General features: G+C 41.3%; 1 protein-coding gene across 1 annotated transcript in view; it reads left to right on the forward strand.

Moving 5' to 3' along the window:
- zdhhc17 (zDHHC palmitoyltransferase 17) overlaps window positions 1-13904 on the forward strand; it is a 29726-nt gene that overhangs the window by 8616 nt on the left and 7206 nt on the right. The window contains exons 2-10 of the mRNA XM_084573277.1: window positions 337-440; window positions 907-1029; window positions 4556-4633; window positions 5587-5731; window positions 6468-6532; window positions 7150-7312; window positions 7797-7922; window positions 9697-9839; window positions 10977-11077. Of these exons, the coding sequence (XP_084429403.1) occupies window positions 337-440; window positions 907-1029; window positions 4556-4633; window positions 5587-5731; window positions 6468-6532; window positions 7150-7312; window positions 7797-7922; window positions 9697-9839; window positions 10977-11077 (1048 nt within the window). The remainder of the gene's footprint in view (window positions 1-336; window positions 441-906; window positions 1030-4555; window positions 4634-5586; window positions 5732-6467; window positions 6533-7149; window positions 7313-7796; window positions 7923-9696; window positions 9840-10976; window positions 11078-13904) is intronic.

Below are 13904 nucleotides of genomic sequence, written 5' to 3' on the forward strand. Positions count from 1 at the left end.
GCCCATTGTACATTGTCTACTTCCAAGGTAGTTATATTTTTCACAGAATATCTTATGAAAGGGCTAGAATAATTGAATTAGGTGTGACGAAGCGCTTTTAAAACGGTTCAGTATCTTATTTTCATAATGAAAATTAGATTCCCTGGCACAAAAGGGGGATTAAATAACAAAAACAAAAATGGTGTTGGTATCTGCCGTTGGCCAGATTGTTATTTAAAACATTAACCCGCATATTCACTGTCGGTGAATCCCTTGTTCTTGCATAATGTTGATGGCCTGAAAAAGCAGAACTCTTAACTCATCTTTATCTCTGTGTTTCTACCTCTTTCCTCTCAGGAAATCAAACCCCAGAGTCATTACAATCACGGCTACAGTGAGAATGTCAGCCGCAAAAACCATGTGGACGACTACAGCACCTGGGACATCGTCAAAGCCACACAGTGAGTGAACAGCCTGGGTTGTTGTGTCAGCTGTTTTGACTTAGTGTTACCAATGGGTCTGATTGGATTTAGTGTCATTCCTGGAGGGGAAGCCTAGTTTATGTGTTATTGCGTTGTCAAGATACCACAGACTTTAAATCTAGAATGAACACTGTCATTTTTCCAACTGTGGTTTTCCAATGCTGAAGAAGTCATTTGCCATTTAGGAACATGATGAGCGGATTTATTCCTGAGAAGTTCTTGCAGATAAGACAATGAAAAGTATTGTCTTGTTTTATTTGATAGTGGTTATGTTGTTTTGATTTGAGGTCAGGAATCTCTGCTTGCCAAGTTATGCCACTGTGTAGGCGTCTTGTTTTGGCCTCAGCGTTTCTAGGTTGAGCATATTTAACCTTGCATTTTTCTGTTTTTGGGAATGTATTTGGATGTGTGGAGGCTCTAATCCCTCTCCGCCTCTCTTCCTCAGGTACGGCATCTTCGAGCGCTGCAGGGAGCTGGTGGAGGCGGGCTTTGACGTTCGACAGCCAGACAAAGAAAACGTAACACTCCTCCACTGGGCCGCCATCAACAACAGGATAGACTTGGTCAAGTGAGTCAACAAGTGGACAAAAATACATGTTTTAGTCATTTTGGTATTATTTCACAGCGCGTGGGACAACATAAATGTAGAATTTTTAGAGATACAGTGTCTCTAGAAATGTTACTGACGGTGCTTGATCCTCTCCAGCTTCTTTTGTACATTACTGCTGAAAGTCTGTAAAGAAGTTAATAAGAATTATGTAATCTGTCTATAGCTTTTCAGTCAAGCCCAGTTTAGTCATATTGTTCAACTCCAAACATAATGTATAGCGTATGTACTAGGGCTGAAACGATTCGTCGAGTTACTCGATTAACTCGATTACAAAAATTGCTCGAGGCAAAAACTCTGCCTCGAAGCCTCGTTAAATTCCTATGACGCGCACTATACGCGCAGGGATCTGATTGTTCCACACGGACCGTTGTTTTGGAAGCACCTATGCGAAGCACACCACTAGCGCGTGATACATTTTGAATTTAGTTGGCGCGATGGCGGAGAGTAAAGATGCCCATAAACGGCAAAAAATGTCTAAAGTTTGGGATCATTACATTCTAAAAAAGGAAGAGAACAAAGTGCAGTGTAAATACTGCAAAGTAGACCTGGCGTATCACAGCAGTTGATCCAGCATCTAAACAGAAAACATCCACATGCTGTTTCACCAAGCGTCGCTGAAACAAGGTAACGTAACCTAAACCTATACATTAATGTTCGCTGATTTTAATCGCATACTGTATGTAGCGATGTCATGATGCGGTTTGACTAGATATGATGGCAATCGGGACGACCGGGCCGGCCGAAGGATTTACGCAGCGGGTCACAAATTGAGCGGCCTGAGCTTATCAGAATCATTGACGTTACTAAATTCTCCGCGAATAGCGGCCAAATACTCCCATATACTCCCCTATTATCACAAATTGAGCGGCCGCGAGGCGAACGCGACAGGCCTGAGCTTATCAGAATCATTGACGTTACTAAATTCTCTGCACCCTCATCTCTCTCACTCTTCCTCACGCACAGCACGCGTTCACAAACAAACACACAGGTTGCTAGGTTACCATAGCCAATAGGCTCACCCCAGAAATTATGTATTATTTGTTAGTAGCCTAATGGTAAATGCTGCAGGTGTAGAAATCTACATGAAACGGATATTTACTTTGATGTCAGGGCTAGATTACAGCATGAAACTTGTTGTGCATATTAATAAATTAAATTGCTTTTTGTTTTACAGTAAGTTCGCTTAACAGTATTGTTATGTAATCCTAATTGTTGGCACTGGCACTTTTAATGGGTAAATTGCAATACATGGGCTTAGTTTTGGAGCCAAATGTTGGAGTTGGAGTTCTCTGTTTTTTTGAGAAATAAAAGGCAAATGCTTGATCATTTTACAGCCACATAATTTACGTTATGCATCATTTGTTTTGGTTGTTTAAAAACGTAAAAAAAATATCCGATTAATCGATCGATAAAGTGCTAGATTAATCGATTACAAAAAGAATCGATAGCTGCAGCCCTAGTATGTACACAGCCAGGTTTAAGTCTACCAATATACAAAGACCAGCAAAAACATTTTGAGCACTGTGAATAACAGTGATTATCTCCTCAAGTCAACATTTTGTCCTCAAAGCTGATGTGTTAGAAGCAGGAAAAAAGAACCAATTTTAAGGATTTGAGCAACATTGACAAAGGACACATCGTGATTGCTAGACATCAAGGAAGGAAAAGTAGTGAAGCAGTGACAGGGTCATGGCTCATTGACGCATGTGGGGAGCCATGGCTGGTTGGCGTGGTCCAGTCCGAGCCACTGTAGCTGAATATGCTGAAGAAAAATCAATACTGGTTGTGATAGAAAGGTGTCAGAACACTCACTGCTTCTCAGTTTGTTTATGGAGCTGTGTAGCTCCAGACCAGTCAGGATGCCGACGCTGACCACTTTCTGTTGCCTAAAGAACCTACAGTGGACATACAGAGTATCAGAACTGGACCAGGCAGTAGTGGAAGAATTATTATACCTTATGGTGTAATAACAATAGTCTGCGCAATATGTCTATCATCTATTCTATCTCTGTCATGTTGTTGCAAACTGCAATTTCCCCATTGTGGGGCAAATAAAGGTTTTCTTATTCTTATTATGTAGGTCAGGTGCACATGCATAATTTTCCTGGGGAACATACAGTACCAGGATGCAGTATGGAAAGAAGACAAGCCAACTGAGGAAATGTGATGCTTTAGGCCTTCATGTGGATACTGCTTTGACACATAATGCCCACTTAAGCATTGTTGCAGACCATGAACAGACCATGAACACCATTTCATGGAAACGGTATTCCCTTATGACAGTGACCTCTTTCACCAGGATCCAAAGTCCCCACATCTCAGTCTCCCATCTCAATAGATCTCTCCATTGCGCATCTGTGAGATGTTCTGGACAAACAGGTGGAGGCTCCACCTCTCAACTTATAGGACTTAACGGATCTGCTGCTAACGTCTTGGTTCCAGATACCACAGCAGTTCTCCCTTTAATTTTCCTGACGCCAGGATAGTTATTATTTGTTGGCAGTGTATTATAGTTATAGTGTTTTCTCACACAGCAGTTTCTCACGACATGTTTCATGTACAGACTTAACCTACCAGCTGCTTTACGAGTCTGACTTTCTGGTCCACATGGGAGCTGTTGGCACTTATTTTCCAAAGTTTATTTTGGAGTGGCTCATATTTGCTTTGGTGGAATGTTGGTTTTAACTTTAAAGAGGGTTATGCTTTGAAAGCTATAAACTTATAGTTTGAACTCTCTACACCACTTTTATTTGTAATTCCTTTTCCCTCAGCTCATTAACTGACAGTCATTTCTCTATGACACCTCAGGTTAACATGCACCTCACTTTCATGGATCCGTTCTGCTCAGGCTGCTGCCAGCATTTACTAATAAAATGAGGCATGACATTCACAGGAAAACTAAGCGGATGGAAAAGCTGTGGCTGACATACCCTATATAGTGTTAAGGCAGTTAGGGCTTTCTTTTCTTCTTCGGGCTCTGTGCTTCAGCACATTCAGTTTGAAATCAAATAATGGACGCTGTGTGAAGTCTCGGCTTCAATTTGACTGTGTTTAAATTAACACTGAAATAACCAAATGTATGCCATGTGAAGTAGATAAAGTTACTTTTATCTGTTGAAATTGCACTTAATCATGTTGACAAGTTTTAGTTTATTGCAGAGGGATTTCATTTCCTCCAATATCTTATTGTATTCTCCCTACTTGCTGTATTTCATAGCTGATGGTGATGAAGGTGAATCTGGCTGGACAGGGCTCTTGCAGTACAAATTTGTTGACTTGTTGCTTGCTGACTTGATGTGAACCAGACTGTAGGCCAGGTTAAGCATAACATACCAGGTCTACCAGAAGAACAGCAGACATTTCTGTCTATTAGCGATTATACTGGTTACACAGTCTGAGATAAGTTTAACAAAAAGAGATCCGATTCATTTGTTCACAAAGTGTATAGTTTCACCTGATGATTGTGTTTGTGTGTGATGTGCAGGTACTACATATCAAAGGGAGCCATAGTTGACCAGCTGGGTGGAGATCTCAACTCCACACCTCTGCACTGGGCCACCAGGTAACACACATGCACCACTTTATATTGTGCCAATTAAATGCATATTATCTAATTACTTAAAAAGAATCACCATCATTGTCTCCTTGATGTCTACACTTTCATCCACAGACTAAAACTAGATTAAAAGGCTTTTTATTTCCTTTCTGTGCGATGAACTGTGAACTGGCATGAGGCGACAGGTCACATAAGATCCACCCCCCACAGCTTTTACCTAACAAGACAGGGGGCATGAAGAGCTCACCTCCTGAATTATTGATTGGTTTGACAACAGGCATCTTCATTGCCGCTGCCGCACAGGCACTCTGGAGTCCTGTGTCACCCTTCACTTTCACCCCAAACCCCACTCAACCCCTCTCCAGCTGCCACTGACCTTTATAAAGCCCCCAACCTCCTCTGTCCGTAGGACTTCAGACACTCACACACATGCTGGAGAATAGTACCATCACAGGCTTCGGCTACTCATGTTCACTCACAGCAAATCTTGTTTTTGTGCAGTGAAAGTGATGGGACATAACTCACCAATTTTTTTTAATTATTATTATTATTAAAACTAGTGTCATCATGGACTATATGCATTATTGTCCTTTGGGGGAATTTTACCTAGCATACAAGTGATGGTAATAAAAACACAGTTTAAAAATCCAATATACTGCATGCAATAATATCATGTAGCCAACTGCCTGGGGGCACCATGGAGACAAAATGATAACAGAAAGAAAATCAGACTCTCAAGGCTGCATCACTTTGTGGTGTGCAGTATAGCAGATTAATAGCTGTGGGAGTATATGAGACTCAGATCTTTGCACTGATGACAGCAGCTGTGAAGTGAAAGCCCGAGTGAGCAGAGCTGCATGCTACCAGATGCTTCCAGATGCATCAGTTTCTCTATTTGTGGAACAAGACAGTTTCTATATGTACTGTAAATCACTGTTTGTTGTGTGTTCACCTCCCAGACAAGGTCACCTATCCATGGTGGTACAGCTCATGAAATATGGTGCAGACCCGTCTTTGATCGATGGCGAGGGCTGCAGCTGCGTCCACCTGGCCGCCCAGTTCGGCCACACCTCCATCGTGGCTTACCTTATTGCCAAAGGACAGGTAGGAAACAGAAACACTGCAGCTTATTTATTAGGAAGACAAAGTAACCTGGGAAGCCATAAATTATTCCTTTCACAGCAGTGAATATGGTGCTGGTGTGACAGGAAATCTTTTCTCTATTAGTGTGCTCCACCAGAATGTTTTTAAAAACCATGTTGCTGACACTCAGAACTATGTGTTTCCCCTCACAATTTATGACCTGTTGCTCATTGCTGTGCTCAGATCAATTATGAGCCGATGTTTCACCTAAATTATTCAATCTGCCACTTCTGCACCTTCAAAAGCCGATCAGATGATGCAGGAATTGTGAGATAATTTCCCAATTCATACCCAAAATGGACTCAAGCCTCAGATACATGGTCTATTTTTTGATGTCCTCGTTGCTGCACTTGAGCAGCAGAAATAACGATCACACACTCCCAGACAAAGTGTCATGAACAAGCTCCTTGTGCTGGAAACAGCAACCAAGCATCATCACAGATGCACATCTGTCACCCAAAGCAGACACTTGTTTTTTGACAAGACAATAAAAGACCCTAGCAGCATGAATCTACCTCTGTACACCATCCACTCATAGATAGCGAGTGACTTTTCACCACGGTTTGTCAGTGTTTTGTCTGTATGTGATACCAGTTCCCTCCATCAGGGGGCGCCATATTGCCTTTATTTTTCTTTCATCACCACACTGGCTCCTCAGCTTCTTCAGCTGGATTACCCTTTGTTTCCTCTTTAACAGGATGTGGACATGATGGATCAGAACGGCATGACTCCTCTGATGTGGGCGGCTTACAGGACACACAGGTGTGTATGTTTATGCAGTTTGCCATACAGTTCCATGAACTATACAGAGGCAAGATAAAGTAAGTCTTTGGAATGAGCTTCATATAGTAATGCATGCTTTTTCTTTCCACTGCAGCTTTATATATTGAGCTTGTTTGGTCAGCTTTGTCAAGAATTATTAATGGCACGATTACAATAAAGTAGAATAAATGTGAACCCCTGAAGTAAGAATCTGATGGCTGAAGAAAAATAATCACATATAAGCCAGAGCATGTTTCTGCTGACTAGAGCCCCACATACACGGTAAATTAAATGAGCAGCCATATATCAGACAAACTGCTTACATAGAAAATCCTTTCTCCATGTCACCTCTTGGCTTCATATGAATATTCATTGTTAAGCAGCTTCCTTGAAGGATTAGTTTCTATTTATAATTTAGCAATTTAACTTATTGGTCCACCAGGAGGTTGAAGTTAAAATGTGGCTCAGTGCAGAAATATTAAAATGCGTCTCCATAGGTGTCCCAAACCAGCACTTGAGAACAGATGTTAATGCAAGATCTCAAAGGGCCTATGATATCAGACAAGAAGCACTCTAGTTTAAGTTACCTTAACTTGATTTTCTCCTCTGTGTGACAGTGTGGATCCCACCCGGCTGCTACTGACCTTCAACGTCTCCGTCAACCTTGGCGACAAATATCATAAGAACACAGCGCTGCACTGGGCCGTGCTGGCCGGCAACACCACCGTCATCAGCCTGCTGCTGGACGCCAATGCTAACGTTGATGCACAGAACATCAAGGTAATGTCTTCTTCACAGCTGAAAGAGGTAGTTCAGTTTCTGAGATACTCAAGGTACTATGCCATAGATGGTTTTCATCTCAATTAAAATTGATATTGATTTTTTTTTAGGTGGTGAAAGCACAATTTGCTACAGACCCATTAACAGCAGTTCCTTGGTTAGCTCCATGCTAGGTGTGCACCTAGCATGGAGCAAATTGTGCTTTCACCACCTAAAAAAAAATCAATATCAATTCTAGGCTTTATTTATTTTTATTCAGCTTGCTATCAGAGAGGTAAAAACCAAACGAGATGCATGGTGGCCACCATCTAATGTAGATATATGTACAATGGATAAGTACCTCATATAACCTTGGCTCAAAGAAACCAGACTGTCTTTTAAACTGTTGCTCAGATGGCAGCGTCTTCTTGGTTTCGACAGTGCGTTTAATGCTAATACATAGTATATACAGATGTGTGCAATGGCTGGTCGTTTTATTTTTCAGGGTGAGACACCGCTGGACCTAGCCAAGCAAAGGAAGAATGTTTGGATGATCAATCACCTACAGGAAGCACGGCAAGCCAAAGGCTACGACAGCCCGTCCTACCTGAAAAGACTGAAGATGGACAAGGTACAAACACATACTCAGGTCCTTAAGACAAAAACCAAGAGCAAAGTAGAGTGCTTGTGAATGATTTAAAAATACACACTAAATCATCAACTTAAATCATTGGAACAATTCACCAGAGGCAGTGACTCATCAGTCCCTGCACTAAGGTCAGACCTAACACTGTAAAGACACCTTTGTGGGTGTCCTTCTGCCTCCTCTGGTCTTACAGACATGCTCGGGCAGGTATGTCCAGACAGAACCTCTTTCTGCACTGCTGCACTGTCACAACATGTCTGTGGTTGCGACTACCCTCCAGTCTAGTCTGTTTGTTGCTTCCAGACAGTCTGACAGGAAGAAGTGCTCTTCATAAATGACCTCTAGGATTTAACAAGACAACTACTGCAACAGAGAACAAAGCAGGGAGCCAAGTTTGTTTACTGCTGTGTCGAATCTGACCACAGTGTGTGCTCAGTCACGACAAAGATCATTTTTCTGTTGAAACTGAACTATGAAATATGTTCAGATATTTACCTGTCAGCGATACAACAAGAACACACATGTATCTGTTAATTTGCTAACCCTGTTAGAAGATGGTAAATATCTTTGTGTCTGTGTCACCTTCATTAATGTAGCTTTTCTACGTTTAATAACTGTGCCACTTAACTCTGTTTTAACTCTGCTTAAATGTGTTGTCATCTTTCCACTCATCTGCCGGATGTTATTAGTTAATGAAGGTAAATTAGATGAAATGTTTCCATGCAAAATATTTACCAAAATGTCTATTCTGTGTATAGAAGTTCTAACTGTATGACACTAGGTGTATAGACACGTGGATTAGTTTAGACTTTTATTTGCATCTATTTGAGTTCTGAAGATTGTCTGCTATAGTCCAGATCCCTAGTGTCAGTGCTGTAGTGAGCAGAGCTTCACAGGCTGATGTAGATGGAGACATATATAAATATAATCTGACGTACTTGAACTGCTTCTTACGTTCCTCTTTATGTCTCCACAGCTAATACCAGGTTCAGACTACACCATATTTTTAGTCTGATAAGAGGGCTACTGTGTCCGATTAGGTGATTGTAGAGTCATAAATTCTTGCAGAGGGATACTTTGGTCCTCGACTAGTTGTAGCATGAAATCTTTCTCCTTCTGCTTGAAATTACTGGGGCTGACTTCTGGAAACAACAATTGTGTTTATGCTCCTATTGGTCAGTGTCATAGCAACATGGAGTAGTCTTGTTTGTTGGGATGTTGTAGGGCATCCAAGATTAATACATTACTTGGAACAATATGATACGTGTTCATGCTTGACGCACATTTTCAGTCTTAAAACCGCATGTCTTTTGGATGCGTGTCTGAACCTGGCTTTAGAGAGCCAGTGGTTATAAAAAGACATCATGTTTGAGTGCTATAAACTTCACATTTCACTTCATACACAGGCATTTCATCTCAATTAAAAGTGTGATCTAAATGGCAAGTAGCATGTGTGCAGCATCCATTGTACGTAAAAGCTAAAGCTGCATATTATTTACCAATGAGCTTTCAGCTGAACTTTCTCATAATCAGAGCAAATGGCTGCTTCTGCTTTAAGTTAAAACATCAACATTAATGTAACCTGTATCTCTGTTGATTAGGATCATGATTCAGTCCCCAGTTTTTAAAACAAAACGCAATTCATCCATCAATTCCTCTTTTCTTTCAACTCTTTGACACGTCTCTAACAGTCTTATTTATTTGTCTCCCTCTGTTTGTTGTCCATCCACCCTCTGTCCACCTTCCTGTCCTCCTGCAGGAGTTCAGGCAGAAGGTGATGTTGGGAACGCCCTTCGTCGTCATCTGGCTAGTTGGTTTTATCGCTGACTTGGACATCGACTCCTGGCTCATCAAGGGCCTCATGTACGCTGGTGTCTGGGTCGCCGTGCAGTTCCTCTCCAAGTATGTGTCAATTACAAAAACACTGATTAACTCATATATAGTTTACCGCACCTGTTTTTGTCAGATGTTGCTTCTTTTAAAATGCGTATTGCATGGTTAAACCCCACCACTACTGCCATCTATTCCTGTTAGTAGTGTTGTTGTGTGCCTGTCACTGCAGTTGGTGACTACAATAACACTCCTTACCCAGTGTGTTAGCTTCCAATTTACAGACATTCCTGGAGTACTTGGGTTGTGTAAAGAGATTTGTGAATTTGAGTGCTGTTAGGTCCAGCTGCAGTGTGTCATCAGGTTTGGTTTGGTTTGTTTTTGCTGCTGTATGCAGGATTCAGATCAAAGCCTCGGGCTTGCATTAGTCCATATGTCCCCCTGTCAGTCAGCAGGTGGAACATCTGCGAGAAGAATGCCTTGATGTATTGAACACATAAGGAAGGATTTGGTTTTTGGTTTGTTAGAATAATACCAAAGTTGTTACGAACAGGAAGAGTCCTTTAACTGTAATACTGAGAGCATTACTGCCGAGCATCCTGCAAAATATGACACCAGTATGTTTCTGAATTTAATCAGGGTCAAGTAAGCAAAAGGGCATATTCCTTTTGGATTTTCTGAGCTGTGCTCCTTTTCTAAATGTATCATTGTCAAATTAAGTCATGTGGTGTATGCTACTGAGGTTTTAGGAACAGGTTTTGACGCCCGCATACACAGCAAATTGAAAATATGCATATAAACTGTGTTTACCAGCAAGCCAACAGTTTGAAAGGCTAGGATGGGGGTGCATTTCCAAAAGAAAATCTGTTTCATTATTGTTTTTGTCCTTAGTGAAACACAGAGTGAAGTTAGAAAAAAAAAAAATTTGCATTTCTGGTCAGAAAGAGAAACACATTATAAAAATGTATCATGAAGTTCCGCAAATATTGCAACACCAGACCTTTCCAGAATGTGGTAGAAGGGTACAATAAGGATGAAAACTAATATTTTGTGTGTGTAAATTTAGTGATGCTGTGTTGCAGATGTCTTTAAACTGAGTTTAAGGGGAGGTGTAGTGAGACAAAGCCCTCAGCACGTAGGAAATAGCTATTTTAGGAAACTGCTGCTAACTGTGACCTTCTTCCTCTCCTCTTTTTCTTTTCTCTGCAGGGCTTTTTTCGACCACTCCATGCACAGTGCTCTCCCGCTGGGAATCTATCTGGCAACCAAGTTCTGGATGTACACCACCTGGTTTTACTGGTTCTGGAATGATATCCTTTTCTTTTTTAGTAGAAGTCCTCATTAAAAGGAAAACCTTATAGTTGTAGCTGACTCCCTGAATCAATCTGATTCTGATTCGCAAGGATTCAATTCATTTGGAGATATATAATTTTTTTAAACAGTTTAACTTGATTATGAAGAAGATTTGCACAAAACTAATGTCAGTGGTTCCAGAGACTTGTGGGGGGTTTTTTCACAATATTTTACCTCTAGTTGACGCACCTTGCATATGCTTTGTGACCGTTGATAATTTCCCCATAGGTAGTCTTCAGTCAAATTATACTTTAGTCCTCTGTAGATCTTTCCAACCTGTCAGAATGATAGATGGACTCTTAGGTCCATCTGTTTTAGTCTTACTTGTCCACATTCCACTTGTGTGTAGGTGTGCTTTCACTGCTCTTCTGTCAATGCTGGTTGAAATGGAACCTTTATTCTGGTCTTATAAGCAGCTGCGTGGTACTGTGTTGGTGCTTCACAAACCTGGTGCTGGTGCACGTCTACTTGTTAAATCTATCCACTGCCACTTGGTGGTGAACTCTGCTGTGGTTGTTCCCTTATTAAACAATCAGCATCAGAGGGGAAACATGCTGTTGAGTTTTTGGAGATTTACACACAAGTGCGTCTTTGTAGTTGGTTGAATTCCTATAATTGTTAATTTTGTGTAGACAAATGTGGTACTGTAAATCGTACCCAGAGCAATAGAAGCCTCAAGCTTTTATGAATCTCTCAGGCCCACCAGTAGGCTTTGCGGATGCGATCTCCATGTAATTGACGGGATCTCTGTAAAATATGGCCAATTTTACTGCTGCTCGATTTGAAGTTTGGCAGAAGAAGACAAAAGATCACCAGGAAAAGTACTTGTGTTAGCAGATGGGGTCAGAGATTGAGTTACAGGTCAGTTACAGTGGATCAAATTTATTGGAGAGGAGAAAGGTTAATGTGAAGAGCAGACGGCATTAGTAGGAATGATGTTAAACCACTGCAGGCAGGATGTGCCACAAGTCAGGTCTCATTGTAACGCTATACGTAAGTATCTGAATGTTTTCCATGTCTGGTGCTGTGTGTTAATATTGTGAACACTGAGTTTAGTGTGTAGCAGCTGCTGGGTGAAACCCAACAGAGCAACTCCAGAGGGTTCCTGTTGACCTCAGCATGGCTGCCCTCACCATGCTGAGGAGGAGGAAAGAATTGCCTTTCTGTTCAGACGCTCCTAATTGGAGGAGGTGAGAGCAAAGTTCTCGCTTGTGGAAGGGATTTAATTTTCTGCCTCATTGCTCCACTAATGGGAAGGGAGAGTAAGATGCCTTTGACCTGGGCTTACTGAAAACGAAAGCCGTGTTCTGAACATCATGTCAGTTATTTTTAGATTGTGCTGTTGTTTTTCGTTTGGTGACCTTGTGTCCCTTTCACTGCTGTTTGTTTGTTCATGGATAATTTACCACATAGAGATTTGACCCTTCGACTGCAGGCAGGTCTTTTCTTGTGTGAATTTATTTGCTTATTCTTTCAGGCTTCTCTTTTGTCCTCCAACCATGAAGGTTGTCATTAAGCCTTTGAATCCGCCCTTGACTCCCTTCGCAATAATGGTGTCTTTCACCTGCCTTTTCAGTTACCGGGCATGTTGTTTCATGTCGCTGACAGTGGAGCGAGGTTAAGTTTTCCTGCTGACATAGGTTATCTGTTAGACACTGTGTTCTCTCTCTCAGTAACGTGGACAGGTGCCTTATTGAATACAAATTAGTAGAGGCAGTATACTTCTAATCGCATATATTTATGCAAATCAAGTGATCCACATATCAAGAGCACTGGATGGTTTTGTGCTTGTTAAGTTAATATTAAATTTAAAAAATGAATGGTGCCATTCATACTGTTACATGGCAGCACCAGGAGCCACAATCACAGGAGCCTTTGATACTGCTACCCACAAGGAAAAGCACCTGATGGGCCCCATCGTTAAGAATGAGCTAGTTTGCAAGCGAACGTCTATGTTAACTTTCACATTGTATGACAAAAAGTTAATGAATTGATAAATGCAAGAAAGTCCAGTAGAAGTAGTTTTAAAAATGAAATAGGCAAACAGTGTTTGTTCATGACTGACTTTGAAGAGATAGAGATCTGGTTGCATTAGTGGAGCAACAATGTAGCAACAATGTAACCTTCCTCAGACTGACACATGAACCAAACAGGAATGGCATATTTCTGTCAAGTTTTCTGTGACAGTTCTTTCTTTTAAAACCATGATATCATTGTTCCTTCTTCTTCTGCAGTGGTTCACTGGCACCTGGTTAGAAAATTGTCACTATCAGTTTAATTTCAATAAGGAGAGATCATTTGGAAGTCCCAGATGAAGGTAATGGATACAGACAGGAACCCATGTAATCTAGAGGTGGTGGTGGTGATTGGAGACTTGAATTGAGATGCTTTCAGTATAGGAATATAGACGGAATGTGTACAAACTTTTTCCCAAGCTTCATAGCTTGCTTCACCTGTATTATACTCACATAACTTATGTGTGTCAATTAGTTTTTTTCCTCATTTTCTAGAGTTGTGTTTAAAATTTGCTCTCCGTCCCATTCTGAAGTTAGAAACGTGGAGTTTCCAAGGCTGTTAGACCACTCAACAAGTATTTAGTTTGAAGCTTCCTGTCGCCTGTAACCTGCTCTAATGTGCTCCTTTGTATTGTTCAGACTGTGCTGTCAGGGGAGGACTCGGTTTACTCTGACCCTTCAGAGCACCCTTACATAAACGGTGGACTGAGGCCCTGCATGGGTTGGATGAGGCCGTCATTTTGTACTTGCCTGCAGTTCTTCTGTTGAA

This window comes from Chelon labrosus (assembly GCF_963514085.1).
Source record: "Chelon labrosus genome assembly, chromosome: 23".
Taxonomy (NCBI): domain Eukaryota; kingdom Metazoa; phylum Chordata; class Actinopteri; order Mugiliformes; family Mugilidae; genus Chelon; species Chelon labrosus.